This window comes from Barbatula barbatula (assembly GCF_947034865.1).
Source record: "Barbatula barbatula genome assembly, chromosome: 8".
In the NCBI taxonomy this organism is placed as follows: domain Eukaryota; kingdom Metazoa; phylum Chordata; class Actinopteri; order Cypriniformes; family Nemacheilidae; genus Barbatula; species Barbatula barbatula.
The window spans coordinates 6,617,158-6,635,200 of NC_136771.1; the positions used below are offsets into that span (position 1 = coordinate 6,617,158).

Consider the following 18,043-nt stretch of genomic DNA (forward strand, 5'->3'; position numbering starts at 1 on the left):
AGTCTTTTTAAATTTCATTGGGACTTTAACGTTAACTTGCAAATGAGTGATCCACGTCACCTATAGGTAAAATATATATAAGAATTTATTTTTTAATTTATGATTGATTGATACTGAATAATCGTCCGTATTGTAAGGTCGCATGTTTAATATGCTCACGCAAAGTTGGATTTGGAAAGGGATTGAAAGTTGAAAGCAGCTTCAAAACCTGTAATAGGCCTATATACAATTTCACTTGTTGATCGTTTTGCTTAGCGTTACATTATACAAATCACGCTCTTATTCACGTAAAAGCCTTTAAACCATTTAAGGGCGATTTTAATCGGTTGCGTTCAGCTTGAAGCTACAAAGGGCGATTCACAATCCGCCTCCAAAACTGATCGGTTTTCTCGGTGCGCGAGATTCTGACACACTGAACTATTTTCATCTCGATGCGGCACCGGCGACGCGCCCGGTGAACAAACAAAAGAAAAGAAGAAATTAGTGTTTTGTAGCTTTAATGATTATTCTTCTGTATTTGATGTAGAATTTAGCAGACTGTTAAGTGTTTGAGAACTTCTTTTTATTCCTATATATTCCGACCTGTTATTTATATTATTGTTATAAATAAATCTAAAGCTTTTGAGACTGTTATTTTGATTCATCAAGATGTGACCGAAAGTTTCAGCACCTGTCCCTCAAAAGTTCTGTGCACGGCCCTGCAACCGTGTTAATTATTTGTTATTATCATAATCACAAATAAAAGGATATACTTATTTTAATCATACCCAAATCATAATTCAAATAGGATAATGCTGATTAATCATTGATTAGTATCAAAACCATGTAAAATTATATATATATATATATATATATATATATATATATATAGTGCATTGGGTATGGTGATATGCAAGTTTTCTAAAGGGAAGGGACAGGTGCATATATATATATATATATACATACATACTGAAGTATGGTGGTGCCACAGCACCCGTCCCTTCCCTTTAGAAAACTTGCATATCACCATACCCAATGCCCTAAATAATCCAATGAGTAAATAACTTTAGTAAGGACATAAAGAGTAAGGTGCTTACCCTCTTAGATCCTTTTGCAGTAATGTCTGGACGTCCTGAGGTGTCTGATCTCTAGACGAGGAAAGCTAGTCTGTGATTCATCTGTGGTGTTGAGATCTTACATGGAGCTGAGGGAGGGATTTTCAGGCATAAGGCTCAACATTTCTTTACAGTTCATTCACTCCGTGCATTCTATAATGACATTATCCAAAAAGTACGTTTTGCCCAGTTTTTAGGGTCCAATAATTTGGTTGTTTGGTTCCAAATAAATCACGTTTAACCAAGTGTTCCTGACCAAACTTTATTCACAGATGATTCATACTTTAGAAGTTTAAGAAACTGCTTGTCAATAAAGCACAGAGAATACAAATTACAGATCAAGAAAGTTCTTGTAAAGATCCATGCACATGTTAACACTGTACATAATACACATTGAGAAAAAAATAACTCTGGAACGGTACATGTATAGCATTGCATCAAAAGAAACCATGTTAAAAGGTTCAAATGAGACTAAATGAATGAGTGTTAATAATAAAAAAATAAAAAAAGAAAAGAGTAACAGGTTTTTGCAGAACTAAATTGAGATGCTGAGGTGATGTGTGTTTGGCTCGAGAAATATAAACAAGTCAGAGGATATCAGAGATGATCACATTGTGTATTAAAGATTTACGCTTGAACGCGGAATGTCCGCCATTACAGCAATCACATTAGTAAAATTAAAACAAAAAACTTTTTCCATCTCAAAGACTGTACGAGTAAAGAAATATTTATATATAGCTCCTATAAAATTGTACACAAAGTTAACTGTCCATTATTCACATTATATAAATAACAAACAAAACATCTGTACTTTTCTCTATGCATTGTAGGTATACTGTACCAAAGAAACTGTACCAAACATGATGAGGTTTGTCTAGCAAAGTCATTTTCAAAATTTGACTTCCGATCCCAGAGTCCTTTATAACTACCTACACGAGAATAAAATAAAATAGACGGTTATGGAAAAGGCACAGAAAAATTGACTGTTTGTGAAATGGTCCTCAAGTTGGGTTGCAAATACTCAAAAAGCAACAGCAGATTTGGCTTCTAATTGTTTCTTAAAGATAAATATTTATGCTACAGACTAGAGACAGTTATTAAGATCTGTTCATGCACAAGGAATGTGCAAAAGGGTTTTAAAGTACATGCTTCTGTTACACAGCGACATTATGTCATTAACTCATTATGGACCAATGAAAATGCATAGTCAATATACAAGTACAAAGATCAGTCAACCTTTGCGGATATGTGCTTGTGTCATTTAACTACAAAGGCAGTGACGCCCATTAAGATAATAACAAAACCTTAAAAGATTTCAAAGTGCTTAAAATTCCTTTTATGAAACAAAGTTGTTTTGAGATTCCATTAGAGAGAACAACAGTGGATCCTACAATGAGAAACAAGGCAAACTATTTACCATACTAAATTTACAGTACCATCACATTTACATCAGAGTTATCTAGCGTTTTGTGTCTGTGAACAGAAGCCGAACCGAGGTAACCACGTAACCTCTGTTATCACTGGCACCTAAAAGCTATACACTGAAGCAATAAGCTGGAAGGAAAAACTGAGAATGTGCAAATCTGTGACGTTTCTCACCTGCATTTTAAACATTACTACAATGTTTTTCAGCATCATACTGACGTGACTAAGATAATATAAACTTCGAAACCACACACTTGAGTTGTAACCTTTATAGTTTTGTGATGAGTCCCTCAACATACGGATTAACGAAATATTGCACTTATGGTTGTTGTTTTTTTCCCGTTTAGGCAAAGCGGCCGCTGGAAACGAAACTACGGCTGAAGGAGAAGCTGACATCTGAACTCTTGTGTTTGCCCCACGCACCGAACGGCACCACAATGATAGTGCTGTTGTCTTCCGACCCATACTGAAGAGCCTGAAGAACAAAAAACAGTGTCAACATAACAATTCACATAGTCTAATAAAATGCAAATGAGGAAGAGATGCATCCTTTTGAAAAAGTGCAGACATGTACAAAATCCAACAACACACATGTATATGTTTACTATATACAGACAGTCATTACAAAACGAGCTGTGTAGCTGTGTCACCTAACCTGCTCAGATATTCGCTGTGCCGCCTCTTTAGGGTCGTGACACTGGTTGATGACATCACAGATCTCTTGACTGTTCATGATGAAGTTGATGCCGTCGGTAGTGAGGGCCAGAAATGAGTCGTGCACGTGATGTAACTGAAACAAATATGTACATCAACACATAAAATTTAGATATTTTGCAGTTTGGTACATCAAAGAAAATTAAACAAACCAAAAAACAGCTCCTCTCACCAAAATCCTCTTGGTTTCTGGTTCAGCGATGACTCCTGTACTTTTAAGGTCGAAATCGCCGATGCTGCGCGTCATGGCCAGCCTTCCGTTGACGTGTGGCTGACCCAGACTGTTCCACGTAATAAAACCTCCACTTTTACGTATCCTTTCAAAACAAAAACCACGATCTGACAAATCGTTCTCCCTTGGCTTAATTTAATGTGTCAAGGGAGCGCCAACCAATCCAAGCTTACCTCTCCTTTTCATCCTTTCTCTCAGGCGTGTGGTCCACAGTGAGCTTGAGAGCCTTGCCTTTGCGGCACAGCATGGCACGGCTGTCCCCCACGCTGCCCACCACCAGCTCGATGCCGTCTCTCAGCAGGGCCACTGTGGCCGTGGTGCCTGCGCTTACCAGAGAGGCTGTAACACACCAGAGATGGAGGCAGTGTGGTTATTGTCTCCAATGTTTTAACAGTTTATCACACAAAACAGCTTAAACAGAAATGTATTGTTATTTACAACCCCTATAGTATTTTGTCCTGTGCTGAAACACTGACCATAACATCAATATGCAATTATGTACAAATATATATGAAATGTGCACTTGCTTAGGGATGCGAGCGCCTGATAACTATGAAACATCAAAGGAATTTTGAAAGTAGATTATATATTCAGAAGTCAAGGCAAGCAGATGTCACAGCGTTTTTACTTAAAATATTGTAATGTTACACATTACAAGAGACGCTTAGCCTAGAAAAAAAAGTACAAAATAATTATTCAATTATCTTTATAGGAAAAGCCAATTTTTCGACTTAGAATTATAATAGCATGTTTTTAGTTATATATATATATATATATATATATATATATATATATATATATATATATATATATATAATTCATACAAATGGACACAACAAGCCAATCGTGTTTCTCCAGCAACCAACAAATGAAGGAGGAACAACGGATAAGAAAAAGAACGAGAGAAAGATTGAGAGAGAAAGTTGAGGAACCTTCCAGAAGTCCACGCAAGGACCCGCTGGAGCAATCTAGCCTTCCGGCCTCCATAAAGGTACCGCAGACCTGTAGCTCTTATAGGGGGTTAGCTGGGTCCGAGGCTGTTGTGGATATAACACGCACACACAGGGCAAGATTGGACATGTCACGCAGCAGGCCACGCTAGAAGGCCCCACACTAAATTTTCCTATCATAACCTTAGTCAATCTGTCACAACAGCATTTATTATCCTTAGCAAAACACATTAATCTTACAAAAGCAAAATTCAAGACAAATGAAAAAGGGCAGTATAAAATGTGTGAATGATATATACTAGGGGTGGGACTGTTCATATCATATCATAGTTCTTCATTTTCAGCATAGAAGCATGAATGTTTGGTGATTTATAGTGGTGATGTACAGAAATAAGTGAAGCATCTCAGCAGATTTCTATTACATTTTCCATTAAATGCCTAATGTTTATGACAACATTGGCTGGATGTTTTCTTAAGGTTTGTTTAGCCTCATAGTCGTTGGGTGCTTAATTTATCTCACAGCTGCCGTGTGTTTATTGCCACAAATACTAGCGTAAACACAATTAAAAAAATATACAGTGGTACAGGGCGCACATTTTTACAATATTTGCTTTAAGCGCTAGAGTTAAAGTACAGTACAAAATAAAGTAACACTACACACTAAAACGTAGAGTAATTGTGTATTTATTAAAATATATATAAAACTGCATATAAAAACAAAAAATCTAGAAGGAAATAAAGCATACACTGACTACAATTTTAATATATACAATTATCATTTCATATATAATATTTGTTCTCTTCTGTAGTAATATTTTGTAACAATATTTTCTTCTGGCTCTCTCAACTCAATAAGATTTATTGGGTGTCGTTTTTTGCAAAGCCTTCTTTAAAGTCACCATGAAATCGAAAAGGACAATTCTAAGTGTTTTACAGAGTTTTGCAGTGATTATAATAAATTATTTATCCGTGCACACCATTATAATTTTTTACTCATTTGCACTTGTAATCTTTCATCAAAAACATTAAGCTCCTCTCCCCCACTCAACAACAACTCTTCACCACATAAGCAACAAAAAAAGAGGTAAGACTAGAAAATAGTCAGGCATTTTTAGCCCTCCCCTCCAGGCCCAACTTACAACAAAAAAATTAACAAAGGGAAGGGCAAAATAAAGGATTTTTTTTCTAATTTCAGAAGCCGATTCACTCGGATATACGTCACGATATGGGAAAGAAGTCAATCGCAACTTCCGTTTCATGGTGACTTCAATTCTTCTCAAAGCTTTTTTTTTACAATCCAAGCCCTGTACATCTTTAATGAAATATCTGAATTTTTCAAAGTTGGCAACTACTGTGATTTAATTGTGTTTAATAAACATTTTAGTGAATCAGAATCAAGAATAAAAATGTCACCACCCCTAATATATACTTGCAGGAGCTATCCAATTTAAAATGACGCAATTTACAAAGCCAATGAAATGTTGGTGAACATCACCAAAAGAAAATAAACGTTGTTCTCTATAGGGCATCATTTTATGACAACAGTATAACTTCAGTTTTCAGTTCACAAACATTTCCTTGGCTTTGTTCTCTGTATACTAAAGCATTAATGCAAAACTTATGAAGCAAATGAGACTTCTCACACTACAACTGAGACACTGAAAATATTATATATTACATTGTTTTTTTAAGTCGCAGGCATGCTTTCAAAAACCATATGAATGCAATAGAACCTACCATCTGCACTGAAGTGAAGGTGCCGTGCTAAAGCTTTTTCCACCTCAAGAAAAGCTTTGGTTAAAACTAACTCCAAGTTATCCTCTTCTTCTGCAATTTTTCTAAAAACAATAATCAAATTCATTAGAAGCAGTTGGTTATGTCTTTTATACACAGGTATCTAGTCTGCGACTAAATGATCGCATTTTGCGACAATTTTAACAGCCTGTGCGACCAGTTTAAAATTGTTTTGCCTGTTATAAATTGAATGCGCAGAAATTATGGCGAAACTGCAAAGCATGTTTAACTTTATACATCACGTTAAATCCTATTTATAAGTCGCAATAGAAAAAAGCTTTCATGAAGAATAATCACTAGAAGCCTTTAAGCATCGCAGATTGTTTAACATAAGCACAAAACAATTCGCCAAAGAGAGTCAGGCTGAAAGTTTGGGGACCCCTGTGTTACAGTATTGTACGTGAGTTCTTAAAAGGGCAGCAGCATAAAAAGATCTCGGTTTATAATGTTCATCAAACAACAAAGGACGGGTCCAAAAACACTCCCTGGTATTAAAGGATTTGTGTTCTTCGATACAAGTTGTTCACAATAAATAAAGGAAAAAAGTACGTAGAAGAAGGATGTGCTTTAAATATGGAAAAGTGTTGAAAGACAGTTTACATATACAAAGAAAATTATTCATTAACAATATTTGTATTAATTTCTAATTGATTTATTAATGTATTAAACACATTAGAATTTAAGTGATTGTTTTTAATGGGCTGGTGCTACCAATAACTTTGTATTACCAGTGCCACCTCTCTCAAATGTATTAACTCTACATGTACTCCTAAATGCATAATAATTTAAATAGGTTTAAAGGTGCAGAACATTATCTCATTAAAGAATTCTAAGATTAGCCTTGTTACTGTAAAAATGCTGTTTGTGTTGCGTCATCACAGAGGTCTACGTGACCACCATCAGGGAAAGGTGTTTGTGGTCATATAAAGATTTTGGTGAACTGTCAAATATCGCTAAAGACTGAACCTTACTTAATATGCTGCTCCATGTGCTTGTTGCAAAATTCGGCAGCCTCTGCCCCTCCATGCCCGTCGAACACTGCAAAGTATATGATATTGTCTGTCATATGAGACAGCTGGTATCGGTCTTCATTCTCCTTCCTCTGGCCGATCAGGGAGGCGCAGCCCACCTTGGACAGGCTGACTTTGGGAATGGGTTTTCCGTAGCGGATGCTCGACGGAAGTAAAATGGGCGTGTCGATGCGGTTGTCCCAGATCCCAAACGAGTCCCAGGTTGTCGGACGGCCACTGCTGTCCGGATCAAAGCGAGAGTTGCTGTATCGGACCGATGATGGACTGTGTAGAGACCGCCTCGGGTCTCCCTGGTGAGCGCTCGTCGGACCGAGGGCAGCCCTGCAGCAGACTCGAGACCTGCTGAGCGTGGCCGATCGCAGGAGAAGGGCCACTGACATGCTCAGCAGCTGGGTGGTCCAAAAATAGAAGAGGAAAAACAGTCAGGAATGTCCTTTAAACGTCCCTGCCCAAGGCAAAACTCAGCATAGAACGCAGTTCTTAGTGGGACTTCGTGGAAGTAATCTTGAGTCTCTGAAAAGCAAAAGGACAGTAACAAATGAGTAATCCACCCTGAGGATTGTTATTCCCTTGATGTACAGAACGTAATGTGCCCAATGTGTGACGTAAACACGTACCTTTGTTTACGTGTCAAAACCAAGCTAACTAGTTGTTTAAACACTAAACAGAGAGTTCACTTCACCTTTCATCATTCATTAACATTGCAGACAGAAGCATAAAGCAGGCCTACAAATGCTAGGTTGGAAGATAATTCGATTTCAATGCACGTTTGTATGAAGGCTATAGTGTGTTTACTGCCCCTCCCACTAACTTCATTACATATATAAATTACGTGCCCACCCCCTACTTAATTCACACTAGATATCTGACAAAAATTCACACATAATACACGGAGATGTATTATATTTAGATGCTTTCTAAAGAAGAATAACTCAAAGAATAAAGTCACGTATCAACAGATGGGTGAAAACATGACGCAACACTCCGCTTACGTAAGTGCATGCTAGCAGTATATTCAAACCGCTTGTTGTAAACTATTTTGAACATCCCCCATAACACACAATGGCTAAAACAGACGGTGATCACAACATTAAGGCATTTATAGATTTAAATTGGTAGTAAACATATGGAAAGATGAAGATTAACCATCAAGTTGTGTCCTTCGCTCTCGCGCTGCTAGCAAACACGATTACCCGCAACAACAAAGCACATTAGCTTGACCTTTACATTTGATACATACCTTTACTTTTATGTTAGCGACATTCGTTGTCCGTTTGGTGTTAAAAATAGCGGATTAATAAAATGCAATTTTAAACCGTCAGTAATTTTACAGGCGATTCATTTGAGCGGCAGTAAAACGCTAACGACCACCTCTACAGGAAAATACCAAAACCGTGATCCAATCAGAACTCTCGGTTCCCCGTTCACTGATTGGGCACACCTCTGTGATTGACAGTGATTTAAGCCAATGATTGAATCGAAACACGGAGCTTCTCTTCTCCACTCGAGAACACAAATGCAAACCGGGTTTTCAGCCTAAACATTTCTCAACCTAATCGTACCCATAATTAGGAAGTGAATTGGAAAATATTGATATATAACAATATGATTTTTAACATCAAATGCAAATACGAAATAGTAGTATAAATTAAAATGTCGTCAAAGATATCAAATTATCGCACCGATAACTTAATTAATTTATATGCCTGTACATTCCCCATCAATTTCCATTAGAAATAACTTATACATTTACAACATGTTATTAATGTTTATTTATGGTATACTGTTTATAAATAACAATGCATTTTTACTTTCGTTTCTAGCTTAAGTTGCGATTGAAAGTGAAAGTGACCTATTGAAATTATGTTGTAAATGTTGTATATTTGTGCTTGAAATTATGACACCTGTTGTCAGTAAATAATGATATATAACAATATGATTTTTAACAACAAATGCAAAAACGAAACGAGTAGTAGGCCTATACATTCAAATGTCGTCAAAGATATCAAATTATCGCACCGATAACTTAATAACTAATATGCCTGCACACATTCATCATTCATTTGCATTAGAAATAACTTATACATTTACAACATATTAATATTGTATATTTATGGTATACTGTTTATAAATAACAATGCAGTTTTACTTTCGTTTCTATCTTAAGTTGCTATTGTGCTTGAAATTATGACACCTGTTGTCAGTAAATAAGGGAAGTAACAATTCCCGGAAGAAAACTGGCATCAATGACTTGGCTTCAAACGTAGGTAGAGATGTTCTACCACTGGGGGACTAATGGTGAGGGAGTTGATGATGTGGCCGTGGATAAGACAACACAAAATCATTCTGTGATAAAGATCTCGTATCCAAAGTCAACTATTCAAGGTAAACCAATAGGAAGATGTCTCGGATTCATCGGCGAGAATGGAAACGTCTCGGTCCTTCAGTATGGCGATGGACTGGGAAATGACGCTGTAATGCAAAGTAATTGAGCTTATCCCTACAAGTGTGTATGTGTGTTTTCACTATATATTTACTGTCTATTTAAGTTTATCTAATAAAAACCTGCGCTTTTCTTAAGACTTTAACTTAAAGAAAGACCATATTAAACTGATAAAGAGTGGAACGGCTTGTGCTGTCCTGCGCAAATCTGACGGAGAGATTCTTTTTATGGAGACATGGAAATCCTGCAGGTGCGTCGGTGTAAAAAAACTCACATTTGAATTATTTGAATTAAAATGACTCATGCATTTTTATATTGTCTATATTTAAATCAATATACAAATATTATTTTAGGCTCTTCAAAGTTCTCTGTGACAGACAGGTTACACAGGTGGCATGTGGAAACCAACATTCCATTGCAATGATCCGCGGTATTCTTTTTTACTTTCTCTCATAGTGCTTTTTTTAAATGTAAGAACTATGAGAAAGTTCTTATTTTCATAATGATTATTTTATTTGTCTGTTTATTATTTGTTTGTTTATACATACCTTATAAGATTATGACCTGAATTAATTTACCAGTTGGCATGCACTTGACCTCTTTCTCTTTCAGATGGTCAGTTGTTGGTGTGGGGGGTAAACAGCCATGGTCAGCTGGGTTTAGAGAAATCCTCTCTCTTGGAGAAGGAAGAATGCATCCAGTCCCCACAACCACTCAAATCTCTAAATGGTATTCCAGTAGTTCAAATCACGGCTGGGGGAGACCACAGCTTTGCTCTTTCTCTTTCTGGAGCAGTGTTCGGCTGGGGGAAGAACAACGCTGGACAGCTTGGCCTGGGGAACACGACTAGTACTTATTTATTGTTGTCTTGTTTCAAATGTATTTGACTTAAAAATATACTGATGATGTTGATGTTGTCACAGGTAGACACACTCCGACTTGTGTCAGGAGTTTGAATATGAAGAAAACAATCTTTATCTCATGTGGGGAAGAGCATACTGCTATTCTGACAAAGGTTGGATGTGTAAAATTGACACCTAAATGTGTATTTTGTTCAATAATTCATTCTATTTCTCAGTATTGAATACATTTGTACACACTGATTATTAATACACCTTATTTTAGGGTGGATATGTGTTCACATTTGGATCTGGCAGTTGTGGGCAGCTTGGACACGGTTCACTAAGGAACGAGTATCACCCTCGACTGGTCACTGAACTCATGGGAGCAAAGGTGTCTCAGATTGCCTGTGGAGGGTGGGTATCAAATCACTATTTACATTTTCATTTCATATATAACGTTTTTTAAGAGCGGTATAAGCTATTTCAGCAGTGATGTTTTTCTCATTAAAAATGGTTATGGGTGTTGAAGAAGAAATAATAAGTCGCTTCATGTTATTTCTTTAAAGGCATCACACTCTAGCATTGTCAGAGTCATTCAATATGATCTACTCAATTGGATGTGGAGAGCAAGGGCAACTGGGGAATGGAACAATGGTTAACCAAGCCGTGCCTTTACCTGTTCATCTGCCATCAGGTAGAAAACCAAAAACCAATAATAATAATAGGACGCATTTATTTTGTTGTTTCATATCCACTATTTTTTGTGTGCTCTGTTTTTCAGACCACCGCCCTTCTTTAAAAGTGAAGAGAGTTCTAGCTGCTGGAAACACTTCAATTGCTCAAGTCTATCAGGTAAAGCAGCAAGTATACAGCAAAAATTCATGTTTTTACTTCTTTGCTTGCACAATTTCACACCTCATGTCTCTATCTACCTAGAGCCATGAAACAAGTATGATATCGCATGTATGTACAACAATAGATGACCAAATGATTGACAGGTGGCTGAAAGAATGTGACACAAATGCATGCAAAAGGTGGACGTGTCATCACGTTATAAACTATTGGAGACTTTATACATCAGCTTTCATGTTAATAACAAGTACATAAATGGCTTTTTAGGGAAATCAGGAGAAAATTTTCCTCGCCATCGTGTGTAAATGGGAGTTTTATTGATAAAAGGTACATCTTTTTTTGTAAGGAGATTAATATTAATATTAAGTAATGATTCATAGACTATTTCCATTCTGTTTCTTTCTAATTTGGTTTGTATGGATCGTCAGTCGTGACAAACATTATCTGACGTCAGTGGAATATTCTGGTCTGGATCTTTCCTTAGCTCGTCTTGCTTTTGAGAAAATTGCTACAAAGTCTCAAGTCCTGTTAGAGGTAAACATATTTTTAAATGCCCAGTCATTTTTATTCTCATTAAAAGTTGTACATTTCTAAAAATAAATGAGTGACACTTCTTCAGGTACAGCACACTGTGGAGAGAGAACTGCTTCAATCTCTGAGCATCTGTCGGGCCGAAGTAGAAGCTCTCCGAGTATATCTTATTCTGCCTGAACTCATCCGAGTCCTACAGAAAAAACATCCAAAAACGCCGATGTCTGTAGATTTTGCTGATGCCATTGAAAGACTGGGTCCATGTGCTGCACTGGGTAAAACCCCAATTTTAAGTGTGCATTCAAGTTATTTGTACAAAAACAATGTAATCCTAATGAGAAAAAGCACAACTGTTTAATTTATATTTAAATCTCAACAGAAAGCCTCTGGACTAGAATGCCATTTCCATACTTCAGAACGCTTGTAAAAATCTTCCACACGGAATCTACGAGACTCATAACACAAATGACAACACAACCTTGTGACCACTGGGAATCATTGACCACCATGCTTTCTGTTTTGAAGCGGTTATTTTTGGTAAACAATTTGGTATTTTTTGTATCTCCAAACAGGCATGTTGATGAAAAGTACAGGATGCTCTATTTCTTCTTTGCTGATGCAGGTTAACAGGCGAAGAAAATGTGCACTAATGGAAAGTCAGTTTTGCATCACTGAAGTTGCCAACCTGCTTGGGAGTGTAAGATCATTGTTGGCACACATGTAGTTAATCTCAGCTATTATTCTGCCTTCTTTCAAGGTTTCTTTTTTTCATATTTCAGAGTAAAATTGAAAAGTTTGTGCCTTACCGTTTTGTGGCTGATACTGCAACTAAAAAGAAATTGTTTATTGTAAGTTGTTCTTTGCATTTCACTTCTGAAGGGTGTAACCACTGTGCCATTAGATCTTTAGACCATGTATTGGCAAACAAGAAAATATTACACTGTCAAAATTGCTTCGTACATCTAATAAGTATGATACTAATACTAACTTATGATACTAATTGAAGTTAATAAACAAATTATTTGAATCAATTTATTTAAATTCTTGTAATTTTTTTATTTTGATCCTATCAGGGCTAACACCATTTTTACTTTCTAAGAATTTACAGATTAAACACCAACAGGCAGATGCAGTCTTACCTGGAACGCCTGACCCTGTGAACATGCTGCACGTAAACAGAAAATCATTGTTAAAAGACACAATAAAATATCTCAAGAAAGGCATCCACAAATATTCACAACCAATGATGGTTTGTATACTTGTAACATCCAATAAATGCATGTGCTAACTAACTTGTAGCTAACTGAAACCGAATAGTTGACAATTGAGATTTATGACAAGGGCAAGGCATTATACTTAAGGCATTGTATTCTGATTTCTTTCAGTGTTTTAAACCATATGTCTTCTGTACAGGTGAAGTTTATAGGGGAGAAGGGGGTAGATTTCCGAGGCTTATCTACTGAGTTCCTCTCTCTCCTTTCAGAGGCTTTTATCACATGGCAGAATAAGCCGCTGCAAGTCTTCGAGGATTCACAGCTGGTTTGGTTCAATCCTAATGTTCGTATTCCTTTCACATTCACAATAGCATTGATCACTCGGTTGTTCATGAAAAGTAAAGTTAAACTGTGAGTTAAACACACTTTTGCATGTTTATTTCCATTCAGGTCAATACTTGATTTCCCTTTTAATTTCAGATTGCTGATATCACTGATTTTTACTATCTTGGGGTTGTCTGTGGAATGGCACTTTATAACTATCATTTCACAAACATCAATTTCCCACTGGCATTGTTCAAAAAGCTGCTCTGCCTGAGTCCCACTCTGCAAGATTTAGAGGAACTGAGTCCAGTGGAGGCTAGGTATGAATTAATATCGAAGCATGAATTATAACCTATTTTAAAGGTCCATTGTATGAAATTTAGCGGCATAGCGGCTCACTTACTCTACTACGTTTCGAAGCACTGCGGTCGCTGACACACAGGCTTGACGCGACACGGCAACGGCTAGTTCTTAATGGGTTTGTCACGTCGCACCGCATCCAGTGTGGATATTTATTTTAATATGAATGGGTTCTAATGTGTTCTATTGTCTTTTATCTTGTCGAGTAGCGTCAGTTTAGTGACAAACTGTAAGATACAACATGATAATATTATAAATAAATTCAGCACCTGTTTAAAATTTTCTCTCACTGCGCCTCTACAAATCTAAATTAAAGATCAATGTATTATTATTGTTTTAATTATAGCTCGATATACAGTAGATATTGTGATAATATTGTGAAATCTTTCCGCCGAGATGACCCATTTCACAGGGTTAAAATGAGAACTGCTGTAGCACATATTTCTCATATCTTATATTAGAAATTTGCAGAATCTTCTGGCAGAAGATGAAGACTGTGTGGATGAGCTCTCCGTGGATTTCATGGTAAAACGATCCCTCTTGTTTGTTTTACAGTAAAGTAACATGTTCTTATACTTTTGTTGCACCTCACTTACGTAAACGTTTTATTAAAACGAATTCTGTTTTACTATTTTACTACTACTACCACATGCTTTTAAGATCATTGGAATGAAGCTTTCCAGTTTTCAATTATTAAGGACCTGCACTATGATTTGATAACCACAGTGCAAGTTTATTTTCCAGGATATGTATATGTATATGTACTTATTCCTATGCCTTTTTGCTTTTACCATTAGTACAAAAAACAAGAGCTCATTCCAAATGGAGCTCAAACTCCAGTGACCAAATTTAACAGGTATAGTAGCTTCCATGTTAACACATTTAATCGGCTGTAGATGCCATTTGTGTTGCAGATAATATCACAAAGCATGTTTCGTTTATTTGTTAATAAAAACATCAAGTTGTATCTTCCATGTTTGTACAGACAGAAGTTTGTGGATTTGTATGTGGACTTCATCTTCAACAAGTCTGTAAAGAATCAGTTCGAGCAGTTCTCTGCAGGTTTTTCTGAAGGCTGTCCCATCAACGCTTGGGAAATGTTTCACCCTGAAGAACTCAGAGAAGTTCTTTATGGTTCTCCTGTATACAAATGGGAAGATCTTCAGAAGGTAAACATTTACAGAAAGTTGCATATACCATTATTTATAAATGTGAGTAATTTTAGTGTCCTTTATTTTACTAATTTAGGGTGCTACATATGAACACTGTTCTCCCTGTGATGAGCTGATCCAGAATTTCTGGATTGTTTTCTTCAAGTTTTCTGAAGAGCAGAGAAAGAAATTTCTTTGTAAGTTATATGTTTGTGGCTGATGGTACATTTGTCTTCAGATATTATAGTAAAGAGATTAAAACAATTTATTCTCAATGAGCAGTAGGAAATCTGAATTTCTGTTATGTATGTAATACACTCTATTTTATTTTGGATAACTAGTATCCTCATGCTATACATTTTTGCTCAGTTTTCATGTATGGAACGGACCGTGTGCCTGCTGGAGGTCTCTCAAAGGTGAACCTGAGGATTGTGCAGTTGAACATTCCTGATTCAGATGATCGTTTCCCAGAATCTCAGACATGTTTTGGCACATTATATCTTCCCAAATACAGTGACATAGACACACTCCATAACAAGCTAATACATGCTATCAGCTTTTGTGACGTTTTTGGACGGGAATGAAATTCCCTCTCCAGAATATACATTGTTCAAGATGACTTTCATGTGCTTAAATATATAATATTTATATAAAAGTTAAATATATGCAATGAGATGTGTGCAACATAGATTACTTTAGGTTGCAGGATTTGAAGAAATACTGTTCTGTACTATATACGTATCAACCAATCACTTTACTTTACTTTATATGAGAATAATGCCCATATCAATGGAAATATTTGTTTTAACATAATAACACGATGTGGGTTATTCTGTTCTGTTCTTATATTATCCAAATGTGACGTTAATTGTGCATTTCAGACGCTTCGGATTTAGAATAAGACTATAGCCTAGGGGTTATATAATTTTTTTAATAGCAGTGGGATTTAATAGCATTAAAGGAACTAGTAACATTAAATCATTCATGTTATCAAAGATTTACTAACATAAAATATCGAAATTCTTTCCATGTTGAGGTGGGAAGTCATAAATCCGAGCATAAGTAGAGACAAATAAAATACTTCACATGTGGGGAAGACACTCGTCTCTTTGTGTCAGTTCTGGTTTCGAATTGGTTTCAATTTACTTAAATTTTGAGAGAAATCACAATTTGCTGGCAGAAATTGGCAAGTAAGTTGCTGTAATACATTCCATGGTAAGCTGACTTGAAATGAAAATCACAGTAGCTATTTTTATACTGTAATTCTTTATCACAGCAATTATCACAGTTCTGTTATTGCAATTATTCTTTATCACAGGAAATAATTGACTAGTGCAACATGCAGCACTGCGTTATGTGACAATGCATAAAGGCATCAACATTTTTTGTAAACATTATTCATTTTGTATAATTTAAAAATGATATACAGTAATATACATTACATGTTTATAATATAAACCAAGACGCGAGTTACAGGAAAACAAATCTATGAGGGGTAAAACAACAGGGGCCTGTTTCAGAAAGGGGGTTTAGTGAAAATTCGGCGTCTATTAATCCTGAAATGAGAGAAAACTCTGGGTTTGCGAGCTATGTCACACCCGAGAAAGCGGGGTAACTCAAGTAACAGGAGCAGCAACAAACTGACCCTTGACCTTCAGTGCATTGAACAATTGAGCTCCTTGATTTCAACAGCATTGGGGATTATGTTATTCTACCATGAGCAACATTACACCATAATTGAGCAGCGGAGGGAGTAACTTGCCTCTTGACTTCCTCATTCCATTTTATAGCTTCACTTCGAACATCAAGCAAAGTAAATGTGGGGTTTGTCTTACCAAACGTTTAAATTCACGCTTAAGCCCAACATCATTTACATGTTCCACAAACTGATCACGAAGTACTCGTCAGAATTTGGTACACCCTCTGGACAACTTGCAAGAATAGAATCCATCAAGGACATCAGTGCTTGAGGAAACTCAATAAGGGATTCACCCTCTCTTTGTTTTTGTTACCATACTTACTACTTAACACCTTCAATATAAATTCTGGGGTTTCTTGTTCAGCTGCTGGTCGGAGTTTAATCTCCATTCTGGCTTCCCCACCCAAATGATCAAGAAGAAGTGACCCTTTCTCTTACAGTCTAACTCCCATCTCCAATGCAGGCCTCAGCCTCTTCAATCTAGTCCTCAATGCCCAAATTAGAGTCCGAGTCTCAGAAAAACCGTCAATACTTCCGTTCTTGAGGAATGTACATCACTGGACATAGACATAGCTGGCAGAGCATTAGGATTGGATACAGATGGAGTCATGGCTGGATTCCGTTCATTCTTTCATTAATTGTTCGTTTGTAGCCTGCAGAAGATGTATCTGTTCCTGTAACTCCTGCTCCATAGCTCCGGTGTTTAGTCTTGCACAATTGCCATTAACTTAAACAATTACCTATTTAATACCGACACAGAGCGGCTACATACACAAAGGGTAAAAAAAACATTTCAGAGAAACACACTGCAGTGCTGTCCAAGACAAAAGACCCTGCCGACTACGCCATTTGTAACCCCAACATCTCAATAGAGATGAAGAGGACTGAACACCGAGCACCAGCCACAGTCTGGATCTCTGCACATAATATTTATTCAACAATAATCATAATTGACTAACGGATAAATGGAATTGGCAAATAAACTGAATAAACCACAAAATGAGAAACATAACAATAGTACATCTACAGACCACAGGGTCCCCCAGTTATATTACATAGCGAATACTCCGCCAATAAGTGCACACTCACACTACACCACAGAGAAAAGAAGTCAAAATTAATTTCAGATTCCAAACAGCAATAATCACCAAAATCAAACCAATACACTTATATGGCCTCACTATAGCAGAGTCATTGGCATATACAGATGAGAAAACTTTCAAACTTTGCCATACACTTTGCCAGTTTAACATTTGGATCATACCAAAATACCCATTAAGCAACTATTGTTTCTAGTAAAAAAGTTAAAGGCAATCATTCATTCTCTGTATTTAGATGCTTAAGTTATCTGAAGCACCAAACATATGTTTCTCCACAATTCAGTTAT

The 18,043-nt window shown here is 36.6% G+C and overlaps 2 protein-coding genes across 2 annotated transcripts; one reads left to right on the forward strand and one right to left on the reverse strand.

The window, feature by feature from the left end:
• Positions 1-1,342: 1,342 nt before the first annotated feature.
• On the reverse strand, positions 1,343-8,685 carry ppm1kb (protein phosphatase, Mg2+/Mn2+ dependent 1Kb). The gene is made up of 7 exons (XM_079461437.1): positions 8,481-8,685; positions 7,181-7,753; positions 6,153-6,253; positions 3,639-3,804; positions 3,406-3,550; positions 3,175-3,309; positions 1,343-2,994 (listed from the first exon to the last, which is right to left on the reverse strand). The coding sequence occupies exons 2-7, from the start codon at positions 7,618-7,620 to the stop codon at positions 2,863-2,865; spliced, it is 1,119 nt and encodes a 372-aa protein (XP_079317563.1). The 5' UTR covers positions 7,621-7,753; positions 8,481-8,685; the 3' UTR covers positions 1,343-2,862.
• Positions 8,686-9,513: 828 nt separating this feature from the next.
• LOC306897106 (putative E3 ubiquitin-protein ligase HERC3) lies at positions 9,514-16,056 on the forward strand (the record flags this gene model as incomplete). Its single annotated transcript, XM_079461586.1, has 23 exons — positions 9,514-9,724; positions 9,822-9,933; positions 10,037-10,113; positions 10,296-10,532; positions 10,607-10,698; positions 10,809-10,939; positions 11,092-11,219; positions 11,307-11,377; positions 11,462-11,559; positions 11,645-11,704; positions 11,806-11,911; positions 11,997-12,183; positions 12,288-12,445; positions 12,531-12,605; positions 12,688-12,756; positions 13,008-13,157; positions 13,322-13,465; positions 13,603-13,766; positions 14,268-14,331; positions 14,604-14,662; positions 14,792-14,975; positions 15,055-15,154; positions 15,327-16,056. The coding sequence occupies 23 exons, from the start codon at positions 9,514-9,516 to the stop codon at positions 15,539-15,541; spliced, it is 2,892 nt and encodes a 963-aa protein (XP_079317712.1). The 3' UTR covers positions 15,542-16,056.
• Positions 16,057-18,043: the final 1,987 nt, after the last annotated feature.

Bases quoted from the DNA above. Each gene is read 5' to 3' on its own strand.
- ppm1kb (XM_079461437.1), bottom strand. From the start codon at position 7,620: ATGTCAGTGGCCCTTCTCCTGCGATCGGCCACGCTCAGCAGGTCTCGA. The intron at 3,805-6,152 runs GTAGGTTCTATT...GGTGTGTTACAG, and splicing joins CCTTCACTTCAGTGCAGATG to CCTCTCTGGTAAGCGCAGGC. The intron at 2,995-3,174 runs GTTAGGTGACAC...TTTGTTCTTCAG, and splicing joins CACAGCGAATATCTGAGCAG to GCTCTTCAGTATGGGTCGGA.